Below are 24626 nucleotides of genomic sequence, written 5' to 3' on the forward strand. Positions count from 1 at the left end.
TTGGGGCCGGCCCCGGGGCCCCAGGAAGGCTCCAGGGGTTGGCAGGAGGCGCCAGGTGAGCTTGGGGGCGGGGGCCGGGGATATGGAAGTGCTACAGGAGTTCGGAGGCGGTGCCAGGTGAGCTTGGGGGCGGGATCCGGGGTTTGAGTAGGGCCCCAGACCTTGGCAGGCGGAGTCTGCGTGTGGGGGCCTGGGCCCGGGTTTTGGAGAGGGCTCTAGGCGTTGTCAGGCGCCGCGAGGTGAGCTTCGGGCCGGGCCCGGGGCTTGGGTAGGGCCCCAGGGGTTGGCAGGCGGAGCCTGGGTTTCGGGGGCGGGGTCCGGTGCTTGGGGAGGGCAAAAGGGGTTGGCAGGTAGAGCTTGGTGAGCTTGGGGGCGTGGCCCGGGGTTTGGGTAGGGCCCCAGGTGTTGGCAGGTGATGCCTGGGACTGGGGGGCGGGGCCCGTATTTTGGAGAGGGCTTTAGGCATTGGCAGGCGCCGCCAGGTGAGCTTGGGGCCGGGCCCGGGGCTTGGGGAGGGCTCCAGGGGTTGGCAAGTGGAGCCTGGGACTGGGGGGCGGGGTCCGGGTCTTGGGGCGGGCCCCAGGGGTTGGCAGGCGGCTCCAGGTGAGTTTGGGGGAGGGCCAGGGGCTTGGGGAGGGCTCCAGAGGTTGGCAGGAGGCGCCGGGTGAGGTTGGCGGCGGCATACAGGGATAGGAGAAGGCCTCAGGGTTTCGGAGGCAGTGCCAAGTGAGCGTGGGGGCGGGGCCCTGGGTTTGGGCAGGGCCCCAGGGGTTGGCAGGCGGAGCCTGGGTTTGGGGGGCGGGGTCCGGCTCTTGGGGAGGGCCCCTGGAGTTGGCAGGCGGCTCCAGGTGAGTTTGTGGGCGGGCACGGGGCTTGGCAGGCGGAACCTGGGTTTCGGGGGCGGGGTCCGGTGCTTGGAGAGGGCAAAAGGGGTTGGCAGGTAGAGCTTGGTGAGCTTGGGGGCGTGGCCCGGGGTTTGGGTAGGGCCCCAGGTGTTGGCAGGTGATGCCTGGGACTGGGGGGCGGGGCCCTATTTTGGAGAGGGCTCTAGGCATTGGCAGGCGCCGCCAGGTGAGCTTGGGGCCGGTCCCGGGGCTTGGGGAGGGTCCCCGGGGCTGGGTGGCGGCGCCAGGTGTGCTTCAGGGCGGGGCCCGTGGCTTGGGGAGGGCCAAAGGGGTTGGCAGGTAGAGCCTGGTGAGCTTGGGGCCGGGTCCGGGGCTTGGGTAGGGCCCTCGGGGTTGGCAGGTGGAGCCTGGGACTGGGGGGCGGGGTCCGGGTTTTGGAGAGGGCTCTAGGAGTTGGCAGGCGGCGATAGGTGAGTTTGGGGGAGGGCCAGGAGCTTGGGGAGGGCTCCAGGGGTTGTCAGGAGGCGCCAGGTGAGGTTGGCGGCAGCATACTGGGATAGGGGAAGGCCTCAGGGTTTCGGAGGCGGTGCCAAGTGAGCGTGGGGGAGGGTTCCGAGGTTTGGGCAGGGCCCCAGGGGTTGGAAGGCGGAGCCTGGGCTTCGCGGGCGGGGTCCGGGGCTTGGGGAGGGCTCCACGGGTTGGAAGGTGGAGCCTGGCACTGGGAGGCGGGGTCCAGCCCTTGGGGAGGGTCCCCGGGGTTCGGAGGCGGTGCCAGGTGTTCTTGGGGGCGGGACCCGGGGTTTGGGTAGGGCCCCAGGGCTTGGCAAGCGGAGTCTGGTTCTGGAGGTCGGGGCCCGGGTTTTGGAGAGGGCTCTAGGCATTGGCAGGCCTCTCCAGGTGAGCTTGGGGCCGGGCCTGGGGCTTGGGGGAGGGCCCCAGACCTTGGCAGGCGGAGTCTGCGTGTGGGGGGCGTGGCCCGGATTTTGGAGAGGGCTCTAGGCGTTGGCAGGCGGCGCCAGGTGAGTTTGGGGGCGGGCCAGGAGCTTGGGGAGGGCTCCAGGGGTTGGCAGGAGGCGCCAGGTGAGGTTGGCGGCAGCATACAGGGATAGGGGAAGGCCTCAGAGTTTCGGAGGCGGTGCCAAGTGAGCGTGGGGGCGGGGCCCTGGGTTTGGGCAGGGCCCCAGGGGTTGGCAGGCAGAGCCTGGGTTTGGGGGGCGGGGTCCGGCGCTTGGGGCGGGTCTCCGGGCTTGGGAGGCGGTGCTAGGGGAGCTTTGGGCCGGGGCCCGGGGCTTGGGGAGGGCCAAAGGGGTTAACAGGTGGAGCACGGGACTGTGTGGCGCGGCGCGGGGCATGGGGAGGGCTCCAGGGGTTGGCAGGTGGAGCCTGGGACTGGGGGGGCCGGGGCTTGGGGAGGGCCCCCGGATTTGGCAGCCGGCGCCTGGTGAGCTTGGGGGCGTGGCCCGGGGCTTGGCAGGCGGAGCCTGGGTTTCGGGGGCGGGGTCCGGCGCTTCGGGAGGGTTCCCGGGGCTGGGAGCCGAGGCCAGGTGTGCTTCGGGGAGGGCCCCGTGGCTTTGGGAGGGCCAAAGGAGTTGGCAGGAGGCGCCAGGTGATCTTGGGGGTGGTGTCCGGGGATAGGGGAGGGCTTCAGGGGTTCGGGGGCAGTGCCAGGTATGCTTGGGGGCGGGCATGGGGCTTGGCAGGAGGTGCCTGGTGCGCTTGGGGGCGTGGCCCGGGGTTTGGGTATGGCCCCAGATGTTGGCAAGTGATTCCTGGAACTGGGGGGTGGGGCCCGGGTTTTGGAAAGGGCTCTAGGCGTTGGCTAGCGCTGCCAGGTGAGCTTGGGGCCGGTCCCAGGGCTTGGGGAGGACCAAAGGGCTTGGCAGGAGGCGCCAGGTGACCTTGGGGGCTGGGCCCGGGGCTTGGGCAGGGCCCAGGGTTTGGCAGGCGGAGACTGGGTTTCGGGGGGCGAGACCCGGGTTTTGGAGAGGGCTCTAGGCGTCGGCAGGCACTGCGAGGTGAGCTTCGGGCCGGGCCCGGGGCTTGGGTAGGGCCCCAGGAGTTGGCAGGTGGAGCCTGGGACTGGGGGGCAGGGCCAGGGTCTTGGGGAGGGCCCCTGGAGTTGGCAGGCGGCTCCAGGTGAGTTTGGAGGCGGGCTCGGGGCTTGGGGAGGGCTCCAGGGGTTGGCAGGAGGTGCCAGGTGAGCTTGGGGGAGGGTTCCGAGGTTTGGGCAGGGCCCCAGGGGTTGCAAGGCGGAGCCTGGGTTTCGCGGGCGGGGTCCGGGGCTTGGGGAGGGTCCCCGGGGCTGGGTGGCTGCGCCAGGTGTGCTTCAGGGCGGGGCCCGTGTCTTGGGGAGGGCCAAAGGGGTTGGCAGGTGGAGCCTGGGACTGGGGGGCGGGGCAAGGGTTTTGGCGAGGGCTCTAGGAGTTGGCAGGTGGCGACAGGTGAGCTTGGGGGCGGGGCCCGGGGCTTGAGGAGGGCCAAAGGGGTTGGCAGGCGGAGCCTGAGTTTCGGGGGCGGGGTCCGGCGCTTGGGGAGGGTCCCTGGGGCTGGGAGGCGGCGCCAGGTGAGCATGGGGACGGGCCCGGGGCTTGGGGAGGGCTCCAGGGGTTGGAAGGTGAAGCCTGGGACTGGGGGGGGCGGGGTCCGGCGCTTGGGGTGGGTCCCCGGGGTTCGGAGGCGGTGCTAGGTGTTCTTGGGGGCGGGACCCGGGGTTTGGGGAGGGCTCTAGGCAATGGCAGGCGCCGCCAGGTGAGATTGGGGCCGGGCCCGGGGCTTGGGTAGGGCCCCAGGGGTTGGCAGTTGGAGCCTGGGATTGGGGGGCGGGGCCCGGGTGTTGGGGAGGGCCCCTGGAGTTGGCAGACCGCTCCAGGTGAGTTTGGGGGCGGGCACGGGGCTTGGGGAGGGCTCTAGTGTTTGGCAGGAGGTGCCAGGTCAGCGTGTGGGCGGGGCCCGGGGTTTGGGTAGGGCCCCAGTTGTTGGCAGGAGGTGCCAGGTCAGCTTGGGGTCGGTCCCGGGGCTGGGAGAGGGCGCCCAGTGTTGGCAGGCGATGGCAGGTGAGCTTGGGGGCGTGGCCCGAGCTTTAAGTAGGGCCCCAGGGCTTGGCAGGAGGAGTCTGGGTCTGGGGGGCGGGGCCCGGGTTTTGGAGAGGGCTCTAGGCATCGGCAGGCGCCGCCAGCTGAGATTGGGCCCGGGTCCTGGGCTTGGGGAGGCCTCCAGGGGCTGGCAGGAGGCGCCAGGGAGCTTGGGGGCGGTGCCCGGTGAGAGGGGAGGGCCTCAAGGTTTCGGAGGCGGTGCCAGGTGCGCTTGGGGGCGGGGCCCGACGTTTGGGCAGGGTCCCAGGGGTTCTTAGGTGGAGCCTGGGTTTCGGGGGCGGGGTCCGGCGCTTGGGGAGGGTCCCCGGGCCTGGGAGGCGGTGGTAGGGGATCTTGGGGCCGGGCCCCGGGGTTTGGGGAGGGCCCCAGGGCTTGGCAGGCGGAGTCTGGGTTTGGGGAGCGGGGCCCGGGTTTTGGAGAGGGCTCTAGGCTTCGGCAGGCGCCGCCAGCTGAGATTGGGCCCGGGTCCTGGGCGTTTCGGCAGGGCCTCCAGGGGCTGGCAGGAGGCGCCAGGGAGCTTCGGGGGCGGGGTTTGGCCCGGTGAGAGGGGAGGGCCTCAAGGTTTCGGAGGCGGTGCCAGGTGCGCTTGGGGGCGGGGCCCGGGGTTTGGGCAGGGCCCCAGGGGTTGGCAGGAGGCGCCAGGTGGGCTTGGGGGCGGGGCCCGGGGATAGGGGAGGGCTTCAGGGGTTCGGAGGCGGTGCCAGGTGCGCTTGGGGGCGGGGCCCGGGGTTTGGGCAGGGCCCCAGGGGTTGGAAGGTGGAGCCTGGGTTTCGGGGGCGGGGTTTGGCGCTTGGGGCGGGTCCCCGGGGCTGGGAGGCGGTGCTAGGGGAGCTTGAGGCCGGGGCCCGGGGCTTGGGGAGGGCCCCAGGGGTTGGCAGGAGGTGCCAGGTGGGCTTGGGGGCGGGGCCCGGGGATAGGGGAGGGCTTCAGGGGTTCGGAGGCGGTGCCAGGTGAGCTTGGGGGCGGGGCCCGGAGTTTGAGTAGGGCCCCAGACCTTGGCAGGCGGAGTCTGCGTGTGGGGGGCGGGGCCCGGGTTTTGGAGAGGGCTCTAGGCGTTGGCAGGCGGCGCCAGGGAGCTTGGGGCCGGGCCGGGGCTTGCGGAGGGCCCTAGGGATTGGGAGGTGGAGACCGGGGTTGGGAGGCGGGGCCCGGGGAGGGCTCCAGGTGTAGGAGGCGGTGCCCTGTGAGCTGGGGGTGGGGCCCCATGATTTGGGCGGCGGCGCCCTGCGTTGGGGGCGGGGCCCGTGGCTCGGGGAGGGTCCCAGGGGTTAGTAGGTGGCTCTGGTGAGCTGGGGGCGGGGCCCGGGGTGGGGGAGGGCATGCTCACCTGCTTGCAGGGCTCCGTTTCGGTCAGCATGGGGCCGGAAGTGTTGGTGGCAGCATTGGCTGCCGGCTTGGAGCAGGCGCTCAGATATAGCTCCATGGCTCCCTAGGGCGGGGCGGGCGGAATGTATCCGCCCAGCTCTCCGCCCCTGCCTCCTGCTCCTGCGCCTCCGTCTCCGCCTGCTCTGCCTGTCCGCGCCCTCGTGGGTCCTCTGTGCTCCCCAATGCCCGAGGGCACCCCGTCTTCCCGCCGCTCCCTCCCGACCTTTGTGTCCCGGTCCCCGCCACGGACTTCCAGCTAGCGGGCTGCCGTGACAACCTTTCTTGCTCTCTAGAGAGCACTGTGGTTCCAAGCATGCGTTGCCTAGCAGCGCCCACGCGTTCCCTCCATTCACCGGCGTTCCATGGGGAGCGCCTGCGTGCTGCGTAGCAGAGCGAGTGTGCTGCGTAGGCACGGACGTACTTGCGTAGGCACGCACGTGCCTTGCAAAGGAGTATGGAAGGGAGGGAGTCTCTGAAAGAAGCGGCCTTAGTGTTCGGCGGGGGGTCGCGGCTTGGCGGGGCAGTGCCAAGGCTCCGGGCCACGTTCCAAGAGCCTTTCGGCCCAATAGAAAACCCAAATAAGGCAGCATCTGGGGCCCTGAACGCTTTCCCTTGTTTCCCTCCGCCAAGCGGACACACACACTTAGGAGAGTAATCGCGGGGAGGCCCGGATGCTGGGGTGCCGGAAGGGATTCCCAGGCTCCTAAATCCGAGGCTGCCATCGGGCCCTCTCACTCGATAAAAGACGACAAAGGACCACAAAGGCGGCTTTGCTGTGTCCTTTGAAACACTTCTGGACCTCGGATGGTTTTCAACAAACCTTTTTTCGATTTCTTTTCAGTGTTGACATTTATTTATGAAACAGTCCTAACCGCTCGGAATGAGCGTCCAAACCCACCACCCTATTTAAGAAAACGGTTTATTCTTAGACATTTCTAGTTGGGTGACTGAGCAAGCCACTCCATCTTCTTTGCCTCAGTTTCCTCATCTGTAAAATGAGCTGGAAAAGAAAATGGCAGACCCCTCTGTTAAGAAAACCCCAAAGAGTGTCAGGAGTGGGACGCAACTGCAAAACGACTCAACCACAGCCACAATAACAAAGAACGCGTAATTCTTACAAAAAATGCTTTCCTTTTCCCCGAAGCTCAGAACTCCTTACCGGCAGCTCAGAAGGGCGTGCAAGTGAGCTTGGTACCTCCAAGGGATGTGCACTATAGCCTCACACTTCCTACCCAGCTGCAACAGCCGGACCCTGGCTCCCTTACATTTGGATGCAGTAAAATCTATTGTGTTGATACAGTAGCTAGGGGGCGCTGTGCGACAAATAATGAGTTATGGAAACCAGTTTTGTAAAAAAAAATCCTGTACTTAATCGAATCTAATAAAAATGTTTTTGCAGAGTTCTACAGAAAGGGGGGAAAAACCTCTTACAACCTAACTTAATTTTGATCTAGCTTTAAAACACCGGGATGGTGTCATTGTTCATCTTTTCTTTCTCTGTTCTTTGCTTTCATTGCCCATATGCAAGGACATAGGATATAGTTCAGTTTCATTCCAGCTCTGACAGATACTGCTTGTCCGACCTTGGACAAATCACTCAGCCTCCTGCTCTGGGCCTCAGTTTCTTCATCTCCAAAATGAGGAGGTTGGACATCACTCTCTTGCTCTAAAACTAAGATTTTTTTGAGACATTTCAAGTGCCTACTACGTATCAGATTGGATCTTAGGAATACAAATGGAAAACCAATCCAGACCCTGCTTTCAAGGAGTTTACACTCCAGAAGAGGAGGGATTAATGGAAGGAAAGATTGTAGATACTCAGAAAAAGGTAAATATATAAAGGCTACATGGGGAGACACAGGGAGGTTGTTGGGGAATCATGAGGGGTCACTTCCAGAGACACATGAACAGGGAGAGGATAAAGCAAGAATCACAGGAGCTCAGTAGTGGCTAGTTACAAAGACTAATAGAAAGGAGGCTGTTGGATTCTTTGACAGTAAGGAAGTGGAAAACATAGAAGCGCCTGAAAAGAGGGAGGATATACAGTCATCAGTGCTCGGCAGGGGGTATATGCAGAATCCTTGGGAGATTGTGCAGATCTAGCAGAGTAAATACAGGGGGGTACTTATAAAATCACCTGGATGGGGGAAGATACAGAGACTCCTGCAGGTAGATTGTTGGTTGTCTTGGTAAATCAATAAGGCAGAGGTATAGAAATTTCTGAACAAGGGAAGGATATTGGAACTGAGGTAAATACTGCAACTCATGGCAGGGGATCATTGTAGGATTGTGCAGAAACTGTTAAGATACTTGAACACATGCAACATTTGAGAATGGTTCTCAACATAGGAGACTTCGTGGGAAAGGTTACAACGGTCAGAAAGTTTGGAGGGCAATTTAGGCCTAAGTGTGAATTATAGGGGAGTTATAAAGCTCAATGTAGTACAAAGATTCACTTGGGGGAAAGTTGTGGATTCTTCTGGCATCTAGAATGTGATCCCTTAACACGGAGAGGATTGGGGTATTGGAGGGATTCAGAGGGTTAGATATAGAGACTCTTGGACAGCAGGTTGTGAGTTTGTTGGGGGGAATAAGAGTGAGTTGTTTTAGAAACCTCCCAAACATGGCAAGGATATGGACCAAAGGAACTACCAGCTGAACAGGGAGTAAATACAAATATTCCTTGGTAGAGGTTTCGAGGGGTCTTGGAGATTCAGGAACAAAGAGATGTAGGAAATCCCAAAAGTAGGAATGATATAGAGAGTTCTAGGGGCTCATCAAAGGGCATATACAAAGATTTTTGTTGTGAGGTTGTAGGGTTCTTAGTGTACTACTAAGTGGTAGTTGTAGAGAACCCTGAACAAGAGGAGAATATTGGGGCATCCTGCAACTAAGCATAGGGTATATGCACATACACACATAAATTCTCCTTAGCAGGAAAGTCTGAACTTCTTGGAGGGTCTTGACAGGAGAATATCAAAGAAACCTTAATAGGGGGAAGATCTGGGGGGTGACAAGCTCATTATTCAAGTAGCTAGTCTCTTGGAGCTGTTTCTTGGGTGTCTTGATGATTCCCAAATGTGGAGTTAGAGAAGTCGAAACAGTGAAAAAGAGGATGTGGACCAGGTTATGGGGGCTCAACAGGGGTGTAGATACAGAGATTCTCAGGAAGAGGTTTTTTAGTATCTCATTCAGTCAGAAACCCCTATAGAAACCCTTAAATACCAAGAGTGTATGGGAGATTGTGGTTGCTCAGCATAGGGTTGGTTGAGAAAATTCTGCGAAAGAGTGTGGAACTGTTGGGGAGACTAGAAGGGGAAGATAGGAACTGCTAAACATGGGGCTGATCTAGGAAGCCATACGTTCTCAGCAGGGGGTTAAAACAGAGACTCCTGAGGAAAGGTTGCTTTTTTTTTCCTTTTCTTTTTAATAAATTTATTTATTTTTCCAACTATATGTAGTTTTCAGAAATCACTTTTTTTGTAAGGTTTTGAGTTCTGGGGAAAGAATTTAGAGTCTTTGGGGGTCAGGAGAGAAGAGTCTCAGAGATCCCTGAATATGGGGACATCACAGAGCTCAGCAGTGGGTTGTTAGGGACACTTGTGAAGGGCTGTTTAAGGGGATCTTTGGGAAGTCAGCAGAGGTTAGGTACAGGATTCATGAAAAAGGAGACCATGTGGGGACAGGTCATAGTGGTTGAGCAGTGGAATAGATATGGAAACTCAAAGCTGGGAGATTCTTGGGGAACCAGGAGGGGAAAGGTAGAAACTCCATAAGAGGAAGAGGATTTGGGGAGAATCGGAGGGACTTTGAGGTGTGGTACATATAGAGACTCCTGGAGGTAGATTACTGAGTGTCTTGGTAAGTCAGGATGGTGGAAGTACAGAGATTTCTGAACAAGGGCAGAATAGTGGAACTGGAGTACATGCAGCAACTCATGGCAGGGTATGGTGGCATTGCTGGGAAGCCTTTAAGGTCCTTGAATACGTGAAAGATTTGGAATCGGGTGCTCAAAAGGCAACCAGAGGCTCAGAGAAGTTTGGAGGGGAATTTAGGGTTAGCGTGAATTATGGAGAGGTCACAGGGCTCAGTGGAGTGGAAAGATCCATTTGGGGGGAAATTTTGGATTCTTGTGGAGTCTGGGATGGGTTACTGAAAAACCTTAACAGGGGGAGGATTGGGGTGTCAGAGGAGGACAAATGGATAGATATAGAGATTTTTTGGAGCAGATATTGAGTTTGGGAGCAACAGCTAGCTGTTACAGGGCACTCTAAAACAGGACAAGGATATGGACCAATAGAGCTAGCAGCTGAGCAGTGCATAAATACAGATAGTCCTCAGTGGAGGATTTGGAGGTCTTGGAGATTCAGGGGGAAGGAGATAGTTTCCAAAAAGGAGGAATGATATAGAGGGTTCTAGGTCTCAGCAGGAAGTACATTCAGTGACAACTTGGGAGGAGATTGTGGAGTTCTTGGAGAGTCAGTATGGGGTAGTTACAGAGTCCCCTTAACAGCAGGAAGATAGGTGGAGGTCATAGGTATTCAATGTAGAAGGCTGAAATAGAGGGTCATGGGGGGAAAATTTGGGGTTGGCTTGAGAATCAGGAAAGGGTTCTTCCAGAGTCCCAAGAACAAGAAGAGGATATGGGGGCATCCCAAGGTTCAGCAGGGTTTATACACGCAGAAATATATTTGTCCTCTTTAGGAGGAAAGTTTAAAATTTGTGGAGGGTCAGGACAGGAGAAGAACATAGATTCCTTAACGGGGGGGGGGAAGATTTGGGGGATCATGGGTTCATTAAATAAGCAGTTAGGTCAATTGGTTGGATGTCTTGGTGACTCACAGATGTGGATTTAGAGAAATAGAATGAAAGAAATTATGTGAAATTATGTGAAAGAAATTATGGGGCAGTATATGGGGCCTCAACAGGGACGTAGATTTAATGTTTCATTGGTGGAGGTCTTTAGTATATTGGGGAGTGAGGAAGGGGGAATTATAGAAACCCCTTAATTGTGAGTCTGTGGAGTGTGTTTAGTTGCTTGGCACTGGGTTGATTCAGAGAACTGTTGGGAAAGCTGTGGAATTCTTGGGGAATCAAGAAGGGGAAGAGATAAATGCTAAACAGGGGGATGATATAGTGAATTATAAGTACTCAGCAGAGGGGCTGAAACAGAGACTCCTGTTTTTTTCCCTTTTAATAAATTTATTTATTAATTTTCTTAATTATAGGTAAAGAAAGCTTTTAACTATGACTATTTTTGTTGGAGTTTGAGTCTGGGAAAAAGTTTTTTGAAGGTCTTAGGGTACCAGGAGGGAGGAGTCCTTGAATAGGGACAGGGTATTGGGGCATTGGGGCTCAGCAAGGAGTAGTTAGGGCCACCTATGGAGGGCAGTTTGAGAGGTTCTTTGGTCACCAGGGGGGCAGGTACAGGAAATCATGAAAAGGCAGAGGATATGGGGACAGGTCATAGAGGCTCAGTAGTGAGATTGATATGGGAAAAAAACTCAAGGCTATGAGATTCTTGGGGAGTCAGGAAGGAGAAGACACAAGGATAGGATCTGAGGTAATCTGAAGGACTTGAGGTATGGTAGTTAGGGACTCCTGGAAGTAGATTTTATCTGTTTTGGTAAGTCAGAAAGGGGGAGGTCAGAGAAGGACAGCTACCCCTTAACAGGGGGGAAATTTGGTGGAATCAGAAGGGCTTTGCAGTGTGATAGATACTGAGACTCTTGGAGGTGGCTTGATGGGTGTCTTGGTTAGTTGGGAGGCTGAGTTATGGAGACCTCTGAACAGGAGAGGAGGAGGAAGCTGGGGTAAATACAGAAACTCCTGGAGTGAAGGGCAATGTGGGATTGTTGAGAAGCCTTTAAGACCCTTGAACATGTATAGAATTTGCAAATCATTGGTTCTCAACAAGGGGCCAGATACATAGATTTCCTGGGGATGGTTGGGAGGCTTCGTGGGGAGTTTGGTGGTGAACTTCTGAGCATTATGGGAGGGGCCCAGGGCTCAGTGATATAGAAAGATCCATTTGGGAGGAAGTTTTGGATTCTTGTGGAGTCTGCAGTGGGGGTTACCAAGACCCATTAATAGAGAGGATTGGGGTGCTGGAAATGTTCAGAAGGTTATTTTTAGAGAATCCTTAGTAGTAGGTTATGCGTTTTTTGGGGGGAACAATAGCTGTTAAAGAAATTCCTGAACAGGGCAAGGATGTGAGCCAATGGAGCTGGCAACTGAGCAGGGGGTAAATAGAGATATTCCCTACAGAATTTTGAAGAAGTCTGTGAAATTCTTGGGGAGTCAAGAAGAGGAAGACAAAAAGTGTTAAAAAGGGGGAACTAAAACAGAGTTCTGGGGAAAAGGTTTTTTTTTTTTTTTTTAACTAAATTTAATTTTTCATTTTTCCTGGAGGTTTTTGAGGGGATCTTGGACATTCAGGAGGAAGGAGAAGCAGAGGTTCTAAAAAGGAGGAATGATTTAGAGGGTTCTATGGGTTCAGAGACTCCTTGGGAGGAGATTGTGGGATCCTTCTGGAGTCAGTAGTGGATAGTTCAGAGTACCCTGAAAAGAGGGAAGATAGGTGGAGTTATAGGTGTTCAATGTGGGCCTGAAACAGAGATTCATTGATGGGAGAATTTAGAGGTCTTGGGGAATCAGGAAAAGGAAGTTACAGAACCCCCTCAACAGGAAGAGAATATGAAGGCATCCCAGGGTTCATCAGGGAATATACACACATATATATTCCTCCTTTGGAGGAAAGTTTGAAGTTTTTGGAAGGTCAGGACAGGGATGTACATAGGCCCCTTAAAAGTAGGGAAAAATTGGTGGATGATGGATTCATTATTGGAGTAATTATGAGAGATTTTTGAAGTCTGGTTTGTTGGTTGTCTGATGACTGGGGAATGGGGAGTTAGAGAAATAGGAACAGTGAGGAAGAGAATATGGGACAGATTATGGGGGCTCAGCAGAGATACAGATACAAAGATTCATGGGAGGAAGTTTTTTAGTATGTTGGGGAGTCAGGTGGGGAAGTTATAGAAACCCCTAAATAGAGATTGTAGTTGCTTAGCTTAGGGTCAATTCACATAACCATGGGAAATGCTGTAGAATTCTTGGAAAGTTTGGAATGAGTAGGCAGAAATTGCCAAACAGGGAGACAATATAGAGGACCATATGTACTCAGCAGGGGGCTGAAACAGAGACTCCTGGGGAAAGATTATTTTTTTTTCTTTTAAATTTATTTATTTATTTATTTATTTCTCCAACTACATGGAAAGATAGTATTCAACAGTGACTTTTTTGTAAGGATTTGAGTTCTGGGGAAAGATTCTTTTTTAGTTTTTTTTGCAAGACAATGGGGTTAAGTGACTTGCCCAGGGCCACACAGTTAGGTAATTATTAAGTGTCTGAGGCTGGATTTGAACTCAGGTACCCCTGACTCCAGGGTCGGTGCTCTATCCACTGCACCACCTAGCCTCCCCATGGGGAAAGACTTTTGAAGGTCTTGAGGGGTCAGAAAATAAGAGGTACAGAGAATAGGGATTAAATTAATTAAATTAAATTAATAAATTAAATTAATAGAGATTAAAGATAGCGATTCTTTTGTAGCCAATTGTGAGTTTGTTGGGGAGCAATAATGAGCTGTTATGGATAGCTCCGATCAGGGCAAGTATATGGGCCAATGGAGCTAGCAGCTGAGCAGGGGTTAAATACAGATATTCCTTGATGGAGGTTTTGGGGGGGTCTTGGAGATTCAGGAGAAAGGAGATGCAGTGAGTCCAAAAAAGGAGGAATGATATAAAGGGGTCTAGGGGCTAAGAAGAAGATATACAGATTCCTTGGGAGGAGATTGTGGGATTCTCGAGGAGTCATTAAGGGTAGTTAGATGGCCCACTGAGCAGGGGGAAGATAGGTGGAGCTCATCATATGTGTTCAATGTGGGGGCTAAAGCAGAGGTTCATGGAGGGAGAATTTGGAGGTTCTTAGGGAATCAGAAAAGAGTAGTTACAAAGCCCCCCGAATAGGAAGAGGATAGGGAGGCTTCCCAGGGTTCAGCAAGGGGTATACACACCTATATCCTCCTTATGAGGAAAGTTTGAAGTTCTGTGGAGGACCAGGAGAGGGGAAGTAGGGATTCCCCTTAAGAAGGGTAAAGATTTGAGGGATAATAGGGTCATGAGAGAAGCTGTTAGGGAGCCTCTTGGAGGTCAGCTTGTTGGAAGTCTTGATGATTCATGAATGAGGAGATAGAGAAATAGGAACAGTGAGAGAGAGATTATGTGGCAGGATATGGGAGCTCAACAGGAATGTAGATATAATGATTCATGGGTGGAGGATTTTTAGTATCTTGGGGAGTCAGGAAAGGAGAGTTATAGAAACCTCTTGATCAGGGGAGTCTATGGGGGGTTTTAGTTGCTCAGCATAGGGTCGATTCAGAGAACTGTTGGAAAGGCTGTTGAATTCTTGGGGAGTTGAAAGGGAAGAGAGAAACTGATAAACGGGGGACAATATAGGGGGTCATAGGTATTCAGCAGGGACCTGAAGTAGAGACTCCTGGGGAAAGGTGATTATTGTCGTTTTTCTTTTTAATACATTTATTTATTTATTTATTTGGGAAACTACAGGTAAGGATAATTCTCAACATTGACTTTTTTGTAAGATTTTGAGTCTGGGGAAAAGCTTTTGAAAGTCTTATGGGGCCGGGAGAAAAGAGTTGCAGAGATCCCTGAATAGGAAGAGGATATGGGGGCATCACAGCAGGGAGTAGTTAGGGACACTTGAAAAGGGTTGAGTTCTTTGGGAAGTTAGCAGTGGGACAGTTACAGGAAATCATGAACAGGCAGAACATGTTGGGACAGGTCATAGGAGCTCAGCAGTAGGTTAGATATAAAAACTCAAGGCTGTGAGATTTTGGGGGACTCAGGAGGGGAGACAGAGACTCCTTAAGAAGGAAAGGATTTGGGGGAATCTAAGGGAGTTTGAGGTGTAGTAATCAGAGATTGTTGGAGGTAGATGTCTTGGTAAATCAGGAAGAGAGAGTTACAGGGACCTTTTAACAGGGAGAGGATCGTTGGACTGGGTTAAATATAGCAACTCATCATGGGCGGGATTGTTGTGGGATTATTGGGAAACCTTTATGACCCTTGAAGATTTGGGAATCACTGGTGCCCAATAGGTGCACCAGATACAGAGACTTCATGGGGAAGGTTGGGAAGGGGAAGTTAGGATTAGCGTAAGAAGGGTAATTAGAGTTAGTGTAAGTATAAGGGGAGTCACAGGGCTCAGTGACTTAAAACAATTCATTTTGGGGTTAAGTTTTAAATTCTGGTCGAGTTTGGAGTGGGGCTTACAGAAACCTCTTAATAGGGGTAAGATTGGGGTGTTGGATCTGTTTAGAGGATTAAATATAGAGAGTTCTTGGTAACAGGTTGTATGTTTTTTGGGGAGCAACAGTGAGCTGTTACATCGGCTAACCACTGAACAGGGAATAAATACAAATCTTCCCCACAATACAGAATTATGGGGAAGGTTGTGGAATTTTGGGGGAGTTCAGAAGACAAATACAAAAACTGCTAAAAAGGGGAGCAATTGCAGCCACAAGTACTCAACAACGATTTCTGGGGACAGTTTTTTCTTTTTACTGAATTTTCTTTTTATGTTTCTAATCACATGTTGGAGGTTTTTCTTGGGGGGGGGGTCTTAGACATTCAAGAGGAAGAAGATGAAGAGATTCCAAAAAGGAGGAATGATGTAAGTTCTAGAGGCTCAGCAGGAGGTTTATCCAAAGACTCCTTGAGAAAGAACTGTGGGATTCTTGAGGAGACAGTAGGTATAGTTATAGAGTCCCCTGAGCAAAAGGAAGATAGGTCAAGATAATTGTTGTTCAATATAGGGGTTGAAACAAAGGCTCATAGGAGCAGAATTTGAGGGTCTTGGGGAATCAGGAAAGGGAAGTTACAGAAAAGCAAGAGGAGATAGGGGCATCCCCCGAGCAGGGGGCATACACACAAAGACACACATGTCTTAGGAAGAAAATTTGAAGTTCTTGGAGGGTCAGAACAGGGGAAAGACACCCTCTTAACAGGGGAAAGATTTGGGGGATCATAAGTTCATTAGTGAAGTAGTTAGAGAGCCTCTAGGAGGTTGGCTTGTTGGGTATCTTGGTGCCTGGGGAATGGGAAGAGAAGTATGAACAGTGAGAGAGATTTGGGGCAGGTTATGGGGACTCAGCAAAGATGTAGATATAGAGAGGCATGGGAGGAGTTTCTTTTAGTATCTTGGGGAATTAAGAATGCAGGGTTCTAGGAACAACTAAATAGGGAGAATGTATGGGGGTTGTAGTTGTTCAGCTGTGAAGGTAGATTCAGAGAATTGTGGGGAAAGCGGTGGAATTCTTGGGGAGTCAAGTGGGGGAGGTCAGAATCTGCTAAACAGGGGAGACGATTTCAGGGGTCAGAGGTACTCAGCAGGGGGCTGAAACAGAAGCTCATGGGGGAGAATTTGGAGGGTCTTGGGAAATCAGGAAAGGGAAGGTACAGAGTCCTCTGTATAGGTAGGGGAGTTAGGGACACGTATGGAGAACTGTTTGAAGGATTCTTAGGGAAATCAGCAATGGGACAATTACAGGAAGTCATGAAAAGGGAGAGCATGTAGGGACAGGCACAGGGGATCAGCAGTGGGATACATATGAAAACTCATGGCTGGGAGATTCTTGGGGACCCAAGAGAGGGAAGACACAGACTCCTTAACAGGGAGAGGATTTGGGGAAGCAGAGGGGCTTTGCAGTGTTTTGGATATAGAGATTCCTGGAGGTCGATTGTTGGCTGTCTTGTTAAATCAAGAAAGGGGTGTTATAGAGACTTCTGAACAAGGAGAGGATGGTGGGGCTGGGTTAAATGAAGCAATTCATGGAGCGGGTAGGGGGTGGGAGAGGAACGTTTTGGGTTGTTGGGAAGCCTGTAAGGCACTTGAACATGTGGAGGATTTGGACATCTTTGTTGCTCAACAGGGGCCCAGATACAGAGACTTCTTGGAGAAGGTTGGCAAACATGGAAAATTTGAAGGGGAAGATAGGATTGGTGTGAATTATGGGGGGGGGGGTCCCAGAACTCAGTGGAGTGGAAAGATCCATTTGAGAGAAAGGTTTGAATTTTTGTGGGGTGTGGAGTATAGAGTAGGGGGTTACTGAGACCCCTTTACAGTGGTAGGATTTGGGTGTCAGATGTGTTCAGAGGGTTTGATATAGAGAGTCTTTGATAGCAGGTTGTGAGTTTTTTTGGAAGCAATAGCCAGTCGTTATAGAAATCCTTGATTAAGGCAAGAATATGGACCGATGGAGCTAGTGAGGCAGCCTGTGGAATTCTTGGGGAGTCATGAAGGGGAAGACAGAAACTGCTAAACAGGGGGACAATACTCAACAGGGGAATTGGAGACTGTCAGGTAAAGGTGGTTTTTCCCCTTTTAATATTTATTTAGTTAGTTTTCCTACTACATGTAAAGATAGTTTTAAAATATCACTTTTTTGTAAGATTTGAGTTCTGAGGAAAGGCTTTTTATGGTCTTGGGGGGGGGTCAGGAGGGAAGAGTTACAGACATCCCCGAATAAGGAAATGATATGGGGGCATCATAGGGCTCAGCAGAGGGTTGTTAGGGACTTTTATGGAGAACTGTTTGAGATGTTCTTTGGGAAGTCAGCAGCGGGGCAATTACAGGAAATCATGAAAAGGGAGAGCATGTTGGGACAGGTCATAGAGGCTCAGCAGTGGGGGAGATGTGGAAACTCAAGACTGGGACATTCCTTGGGCAGCAAGAAGGGGAAAGTCACAGAGACTCCTTAAAAGGGAAAGGATTTGGGGAAGCAAAAGGCTTTGCAGTGTGTTAGATACAGAGACGCTTGCCTGGAGGTCAATTAGTGGGTGCTTTGGTAAGTCAGGAAAATGGAGTTATACATATCTCTAAACAAGGAGGGGATGGTGGGACAGAGGTAAATGCAGCAACTCATGCGGGGGGCATTGCAGGAAAATTGTTTAGTATCTTGTTGGAAATCCTTAAAACCCTTGACCATTTGAAGGATTTTGGCATCATCCTCAACAGGGCACAGATATAGAGAATTCTTGGAGAAGGTTGGGAGGATTGAGGGGAGTTTGAAGGGGAAATTAGGGTTAGTGGACATTATGGGGAGAATCAATGCTCAGTGTGGTAGAAAGATCCATTTGGGAATAAATACAGATATTCCCCACAAGAAAGAATTGTGGGGAAGGCTGTGGAATTCTTGGGTAGTTATGAAGGGGAAGAAAGGAACTGCTAAATAGGGTGAGGATGTAATTGGCCATAGGTAGTCAGCAGCGGGGCTGAATTAGGGACTCCTGGGGAAAGGTTGTTTTTTTTCTTTTTAATAAATTCATTTATTTATTTTTCCACCTACATTTTGGAGATTCAGAAGGGAGGAAATGCAGAGAATCCAAAAAAGGTGGAATATATAGAAGGTTCTAGGGACTCAGCAGGGGCTAGATACAGAGACTCCTTGGGGGATTGTGGGGTTCTGGGGGAGTCAGTAGGCTGTAGTGTGAATTATGGAGGGGTCACAGGCCTCAGTGTGTGCATAAATCCATTTTGGGGGAAGTTTTTCATTCTTTTGATATCTGGAATGGGGGGTTAACCGAGACCCCTTAACATTGGAAGGATTGGGGAATCAGAGGTGTCAAGGGGTTCAATAGAGAGATTCCTTGGTAGCAGGTTGTGAGTTTATTGAGGAACAATAGTGAGCTGTTATAGATACCCACGAATAGGGCAAGGATATGGGCTGATGGAACTACAGCTGAGCAGGGGGTAAATACAGATATTCCTTGGTGAAAATTTTGGAGGGTCTTGCGGTTTCAGGAGGAAGGAGAAGCAGAGAATCCAAAAAGGAAGAAATGATATAGGGCTAAGCAGAGACTACTTGGAAGGATATTGTGGAGTTCTAGTGGGTAGTTATAGAACCCTTTGAACAGGGGAAGGATGGGTGGAGGTCGTAGATATTCAGTGTGTGGGGGCTGAAAAAGAGGCTCATGTGGGGAGAATTTGAAGGTCTTGGGGAATCAGGAAAGGGAAGTTACAGAGCTGCCTGAACAGTAAGAAGAGATGGGAGCATCCCAGGCTTCAGCAGCGGGGTATACACACATATGTCTTTTTTAGGAGGATAATTTGCAGTTCTTGGAGGGTCAGCACAGAAGTACAGAGACCTCTTAATGGGGGGGGGGGAGATGGACTCATTAGTGGAGTTGTTAGAGAGTTTCTCGGAGGACAGTTTGTTGGGTATTTTATTGACTGGGGAATAGGGAGGAAGAGAAGTAGGAACAGTGAGAGAGAGATTATGAGGCAAGATATGGGGACTCAGTAGGAATGTAGATAGATTCATGGGAGGAGGTTTTTTAAGTATCTTGGGGAGTCAGGAAGGGAGAGTTATAGAAACTACTAAATAGGGAGAGTCTGTAGGGGCTTGTAGTTGATCAACATAGAATCAGTTCAGAGCACTATGGGGAAGGCTGTGGAATTCTTGAGGAGTTAAGAAAGGAAAAACTGAAGGTGCTAAACAAGGGGACAAAATAGGACATCATTGGTACTCAGGAGGGGGGCTGAAACAGAGACTCCTGGGGAAAAGCTTTTTCCTTTTAAAAATGTATTTATTTACTTTTCCAACTACATGTAAAGATAATTTTCAATAATGACTTTTTTGTAAGGTTTTGAGTTCTGGGGAAAGGTTTTTGATGTTCTTAGACCATCAGGAGGGAAGAGTTATAGAGATCCCTGAATGCAGAGAAGATATGAGGGCATCACAGGGCTCCACAGGGGGTAGTTAGGGATACTTGTGGAGGGCTGTATGAGGGGTTCTTTGAGAAATCAGCTCTTAACAAGAACTCATGAATAGGGAGAGCATGAGGGGACAGGTCATAGAGACTCATCAGTGGAGTAGAAAAGGAAACCCAAGGTTCTGGGGAGCCAGGAGGGGGAAGTTACAGAGACTCCTTAACAGTGAGAGGATTTAGGAGAAGCAAAAAGACTTTCCAGAGACTCCCAGTGGTCAATTGTTGGGTGTCTTGGTAAGTCAGGATAGTGGAGTTACAGACACCTCTGAGCAAGGAGAGGATGGTGGGATGGGGGAAACACAGCAACTCATGGTGGGGAGGGCACTGTAGGATTGTTGGGAATTCTATAAGGCCCTTGAACACTTGGAGGATTTGGGCATCCTTGGTGTTCAACAGGGGCCCAGATACAGAGATTTCTTGGGGAAGGTTTGGAGGCTCATGGGAGGTTTGTAGGGAAAATTAGGGTTAGTGTGAATTATTGGGGAGGTCACAGGGCTCAGTGTGGTGGAAAGATCCATCTGGGGGCAAATTTCGGATGCTTCTGGCCTCTGAAACCTCTTTTTAATTTAAGGCAATGGGCTTAAGTGACTTGTTCAAGGTCATACAGCTTGGCATTTTCATACAGCTTGGCATTTATTAAGTGTCTGATGTCATATTTGAACTCAGGTCCTCCTGACTCCAGGGCTGTTGCTCTTTCCACTGTGCCACCTAACTTGCCCCTTATTGGAACCTCTTAACAGGGGGAGAATTGGGGAATCCGAGGTGTTCGGAGGGTTAGATATAAAGATTTCTTGGTAGCCGATTGTGAGTTTGTTGGGGAGTAATAGTGAGCTGTTATAAATAACCCCCAAAAGGGCAAGGATATGGGTGGATGGAACTAGCAGTTGAGTAGGAGGTATATACATATATTCCTTGGTGGATATTCTTGGTGGTCTTGGAGATTCAGGAGGAAGGAGAATCATAGAAACCAAAAAGAAGTAATGCTATAGAGCTTTCTAAAGGCTAGGCAGGTGGTGCTTACAGAGACTACTTGGGAGGATATTGTGGAATTCTTGGGGAGTCAGTAGTGGGTAGTTACAGAGCCCTCTGAACAGAGGAAAGATAGGTGGAAGTCATAGGTGTTCAATGTGGGGGCTGGAACAGTGGCTGACTCATGGGGGGAGGATCTGAAGACCTTGCAGAATTAGGAAGGGGAAGTTACAGAGCCCTTTGAACAGGAAGAGGATATGGGTGCATCCTGAGCCTCAGTAGGGAGTATACACACATACATATATCCTCCTTGGGAAGAAAATTTGAAGTTCTTGAAGGGTCAAGGCAAGACAAATACAGAGACCCTTAAAAGGGGGGAAGATTTGAGGGATGATGGGCTCATTAGTGGAATAGTTAGAGAGCCTTTTGGTGGTCAGTTTGTTGGGTGTCTTATTGACTTGGGAATAGGGAGGTAGATATGTAGGAACAGGGAGAAAGAGATTATGGGGAAGGATATGGGGGGGCTCAGCAGGGATGCAGATACAGTGATTCATGGGAGGAGGGTTTTAGTATCTTGGGGAGTCAGGAAGGGGGAGTCATAGCAGCCCCTAAATAAGGAGAGTCTATCCGGGCTTGTAGTTACTCATCAAGGGATCGATTCAGAGCATTGTGGGGAAGGCTATGGAACTCTTGAGGCGTCAAGAAGGGGAAAGGAAAAGGTACTAAACAAGGGGACTATAGGATACTATAGGTACTCAGCAGGAGGTCTGAAGCAGAGACTCTTAGGGAAAGGTTGTTGCTTTTTTTCCCTTTTTAATAAATTTGTATTTTTTCCAACTGCATGTAAAGATAGTTTTCTACAGTGCCTTTTTTGTAAGATTTTGAATTCTGAGGAAAGATTTTGGATGGTCTTGGGGGAGCAGGAAGGGTTACAGAGATCTTTGAATATGGAGAGGATATGGGGGCATAGTAGTACTCAGCAAGGAATAGTTAGGGACACTTGTGGATGGTTCTTTGGGAAGTCAGTAGGGTAGCAGTTAAAGGAATTCATGAAAAGGGAGACCATGTGAGGACAGGTCCCATTCTTGGGGAGCCAGAAGGGGGAAGACACAGAGTTTCTTTAACAGAGAGAGGATTTGGGGAAATTTGAGGTGTGGGTAGTTCAGCAACTTCTGGAGGTCGATTGTTGGGTGTCTTGGTAAGACAGAAAGGGGGAGTTACAGACACCCCTGAATAAGGAGAGGATGCTGGACCTGTGGAAAATATAGCAACTCATAGTACACGAGGCCTTTGTGAGTTTGTTGGGGAGCCTTAACGACCCTTGAACACTTGGAGGATTTGGAAATCATTGGTGCTCAACTGGGTATCAGATGCAGAGATTTCTTGGGGAAGATTGGAAAAATTCATGGGGAGTTTAGAAGGGAAGTCAGGGTTAATGTGAATTATTGAGGGGTCACAGAGCTTATTGGGGTAAAAAGATCTATTTGGGGGGAAATTTTGGATTTTTATGGAGTCTGGAGTGAGGGTTACTAAGACCCCCTTAACAAAGGGAGGATTGGGGTGTAGGAGGCATTCAGAGAGTTAGATATGGAGAGTTCTTGGTAGCAGGTTTTGAAGCAATAGAGCAAGTTAGGGAGCAACAGTGAGTTGTTATAGAAACATTCCAACAGGGCAAGGATATGGGAAAGTTCAGCTAGCACTTTAGCAGGTGGTAAATATAGATACACCCCACAATACCAAATTGTGGGGAAGGCTGTGGAATTCTTGGAGAGTCAATTAGGGGGAAGACAGAAACTCTTAAACAGGGGGATGGTATAGGTGGCCATAGGTACTCAGCAGGAGGGCTGAAACAGACTCCTGGGGAGAAGGTGTTTTTTTAAACAAATTTATTTATTTCTCCAACCACATGTAAAAGTAGTTTTCAACAATGACTTTTTTGTAAGGTTTTGTGTTCTGGGGGAAGGTTTTTGAAGGTCTTGTGGTGTCAGGAGAGAAGAGTTGCAGAGATCCCTGATTAGGAAGAGGGTATGGGGAATATCACAGGGTTCAGCAGGGGGTAGTTGGGGACACTTGTGAAGGACTGTTTGAGGGGTTCTTTGGGAAGTTAGTATGGGGCAGTTACAGTATTCATGAAAAGGGAGAACATATGGGGATAGATCATAAGGGCTCAGCAGTGGGGTAGACATGAAAATTCAAAGCTGTGGGGTTCTTGGGGTACCAGAATGGGAAAGACACAGAGACTCCTTAACAGGTAGAGAATGTGGGGAAATGAGAAGGGTTTTGCAGCATGGTTGATACAGACACTCCTCAAGGAAGATTGGTAGTTGTCTTGGTAAGTCAGAAAAGTGGAGTTACAGAAACTTCTGACCAAGGAGAGGATTTGGGGGATTTTGAGGGCCTTTGCAGTGTGTAGATACAGAGAGTCCTGGAGATAGATTGTTATGTCTTTCTAAATCAGCAAGGAGGAGATATTCCTTGGTGAAGTCTTGGAGATTCAGGAAGAAGGAGATACAGATAATACTAAAATGAGGAATGATAGAGAGAGTTCTAGGGACTCAGCAGGGAACTCCTGGTTGGAGATTGTTAGGGAGCTGTGGCCATGTGAAATGGTTTTAGTTACAGAGACTCCTGATTAAGGTATAGTTATGGTGACTGTAGATTTCAGCAAGGGGTACATTCAGAAACTTCTTGGTGGGGGGAGATTGTCAGGTTCCTGGGGAAATCAAGCAACCAGTAATAGGGAAACATATGGGAGGATCATGATGGCTCAGCAGGGGTTGTAAGGGGGGAGTTACAAGAACCCCCAAAGAGAGGACATAGACTGCATGGTACCCACTAGGGGCATATTTATAGATTCCTTAGGGAAAGGTTGTAGGGTTCTTGAGGGATCAGGAGTGGGGAATTACAGACCCTGAAGAAGAAGAAAAGGATATCTGAATAGTAGTGCCCCAGGAGGGGAGTAGGGGCTCCTGGGGGGGGGGGAGTTGTAGAAGCCATCATGTCCACTGAACACTGAGAAGATTTGGGGTTCATAAACACTCAGCAAGTTGTGGTTATAGAGACTCCTGGAGGGGAGATTTTGGGTTTGAGGGGGTCAGGTAGAGAGAGGTACAGAGACTCTTGAACATAGAGAAGATATGGGGATTCTAGGTACTCAACAGGGGGAAGACATTGAGACTTTTGAGTGGAAGTTATGGCTTTCTTGGCAAGTCAGGAGGGGGAATTCTGGAGACTACAAAACACAGGGAGGATATGGAGGGATTAATGGGTGCTCAGCAAGGGGTAGAGGCCTCTTGGGGGAGGTTGTGGAGTTCTTGGAGAGTTAGAGGGGCAGCTTACATCTAGGGGCTGATGTCAAGGATTATAGGGCCTTGTCAACAGTTAGGTACAGACTCCTGGGGTGAGCTTTTTGCTTGTCTTGAAGAGTCAGGAGACCATTGAACAAGGAGAGTATATCTGTGCATTAGGTGCTTAGCAGGTGACAGTGACTCATGGGGCGGGGGTTGGAGGGAAGTTCTAGAATCCTTGGGATGTCAAGAAGGAGAAGCCATTTTGACCATTGGAAAGATATGGGATTCATAGATGCTCAGGAGGATATGGGATTTATAGGGCTGGGTAGAGAGACTCCTTCAGGAGAGGTTGCGGGCCTCTTGAAGAAATCATGAGGAGGGACTCACATTCACTCTTGAACAGGGAGAGAATACCAGGGAGTCACTGGTTTTCAGCAGTGGAGCTGATTCAGAGCTACCAAGGAGAGGATTTGGGGGAGGTGTCTTGGGGGGTCAGGAGGGTAGTTAGACACCTGGATAGAGCGAAACTATGGTGGAGAGAGATTGCTGTGTTCTTGGGGAGTCACATAAAATAGGAGTTACAGAGACCCCTGAAGAGGGGGAGGGTATTAAGCAGCGATGGGGAGCCTTTTTTCTGCCAAGGGTCATTTGGGTATTTATAACATCATTCACCTGCTATATTTGGTCAAACATTTAATTAATTCTCCCCTAAAAGCTCCTAGATTTATTGAATTTTGAGTTCCACTTGCTGTTGCCATGCCAGCACCAAACCTAAATATTCCACAGGCCATATATGACCCATGGGCTGGACATTTCCTGCTCCTGCTATAAGGGATCATAGGTGTTCAAGAGCAGAACTGAAGCAGAGACTCCTGGGGAGAGAATTCTGGGGTCCTTGGAGAATCAGGAAGGGGAAATTACAGAGCCCCCTGAACAGGGAGAGGATGTGAGGTTACTCATATTGAGTTTACTTATGCACAATATGGGATGGCTAAAGAGATAGGGTTAGGGAGAGATTGTAAGGGTTTTGCAGAATCAGGAAGAGTATGTTAAAGATACCTATGAAATGTGGAAGGATACAGGATGTCCAAGGTGGTCATTAGAGATTAGATAGAGAGACTCCAAGGGGGAGGTTGTGGGGTTCTTTGGGGGTCAGGAGGGAACTACAGAGACCTCTGAACAAAAATACTTTATGAGGGTAGATACATAAACTCATGG

At 51.0% G+C, this 24626-nt stretch overlaps 1 protein-coding gene and 1 long non-coding RNA gene across 17 annotated transcripts in view; one reads left to right on the forward strand and one right to left on the reverse strand.

The window, feature by feature from the left end:
* FSIP2 (fibrous sheath interacting protein 2) overlaps positions 1–5390 on the reverse strand; it is a 99002-nt gene extending 93612 nt beyond the window's left edge. For all 12 annotated transcript variants that reach the window (XR_012472743.1, XM_074208126.1, XM_074208122.1 and 9 more), the window contains exon 1: positions 5265–5390. Coding sequence is in view for 11 of the 12 variants with exons in the window: in XM_074208126.1 (XP_074064227.1) it covers positions 5265–5360 (96 nt within the window). In the remaining variant the exon portion in view is untranslated. The remainder of the gene's footprint in view (positions 1–5264) is intronic.
* Positions 1–24626, forward strand: part of LOC141503034 (uncharacterized) — a 75858-nt gene that overhangs the window by 848 nt on the left and 50384 nt on the right. For 3 of the 5 annotated variants that reach the window (XR_012472744.1, XR_012472747.1, XR_012472748.1), the window contains exon 1: positions 16914–17225. This is a non-coding gene — a long non-coding RNA (uncharacterized LOC141503034). Of the gene's footprint in view, positions 1–5745; positions 7131–16913; positions 17226–24626 lie in introns of those variants that run through there. The other 2 variants (XR_012472746.1, XR_012472745.1) reach the window with 2 other exon arrangements.

The sequence above is a fragment of the Macrotis lagotis genome, chromosome X (assembly GCF_037893015.1).
Source record: "Macrotis lagotis isolate mMagLag1 chromosome X, bilby.v1.9.chrom.fasta, whole genome shotgun sequence".
Taxonomy (NCBI): domain Eukaryota; kingdom Metazoa; phylum Chordata; class Mammalia; order Peramelemorphia; family Peramelidae; genus Macrotis; species Macrotis lagotis.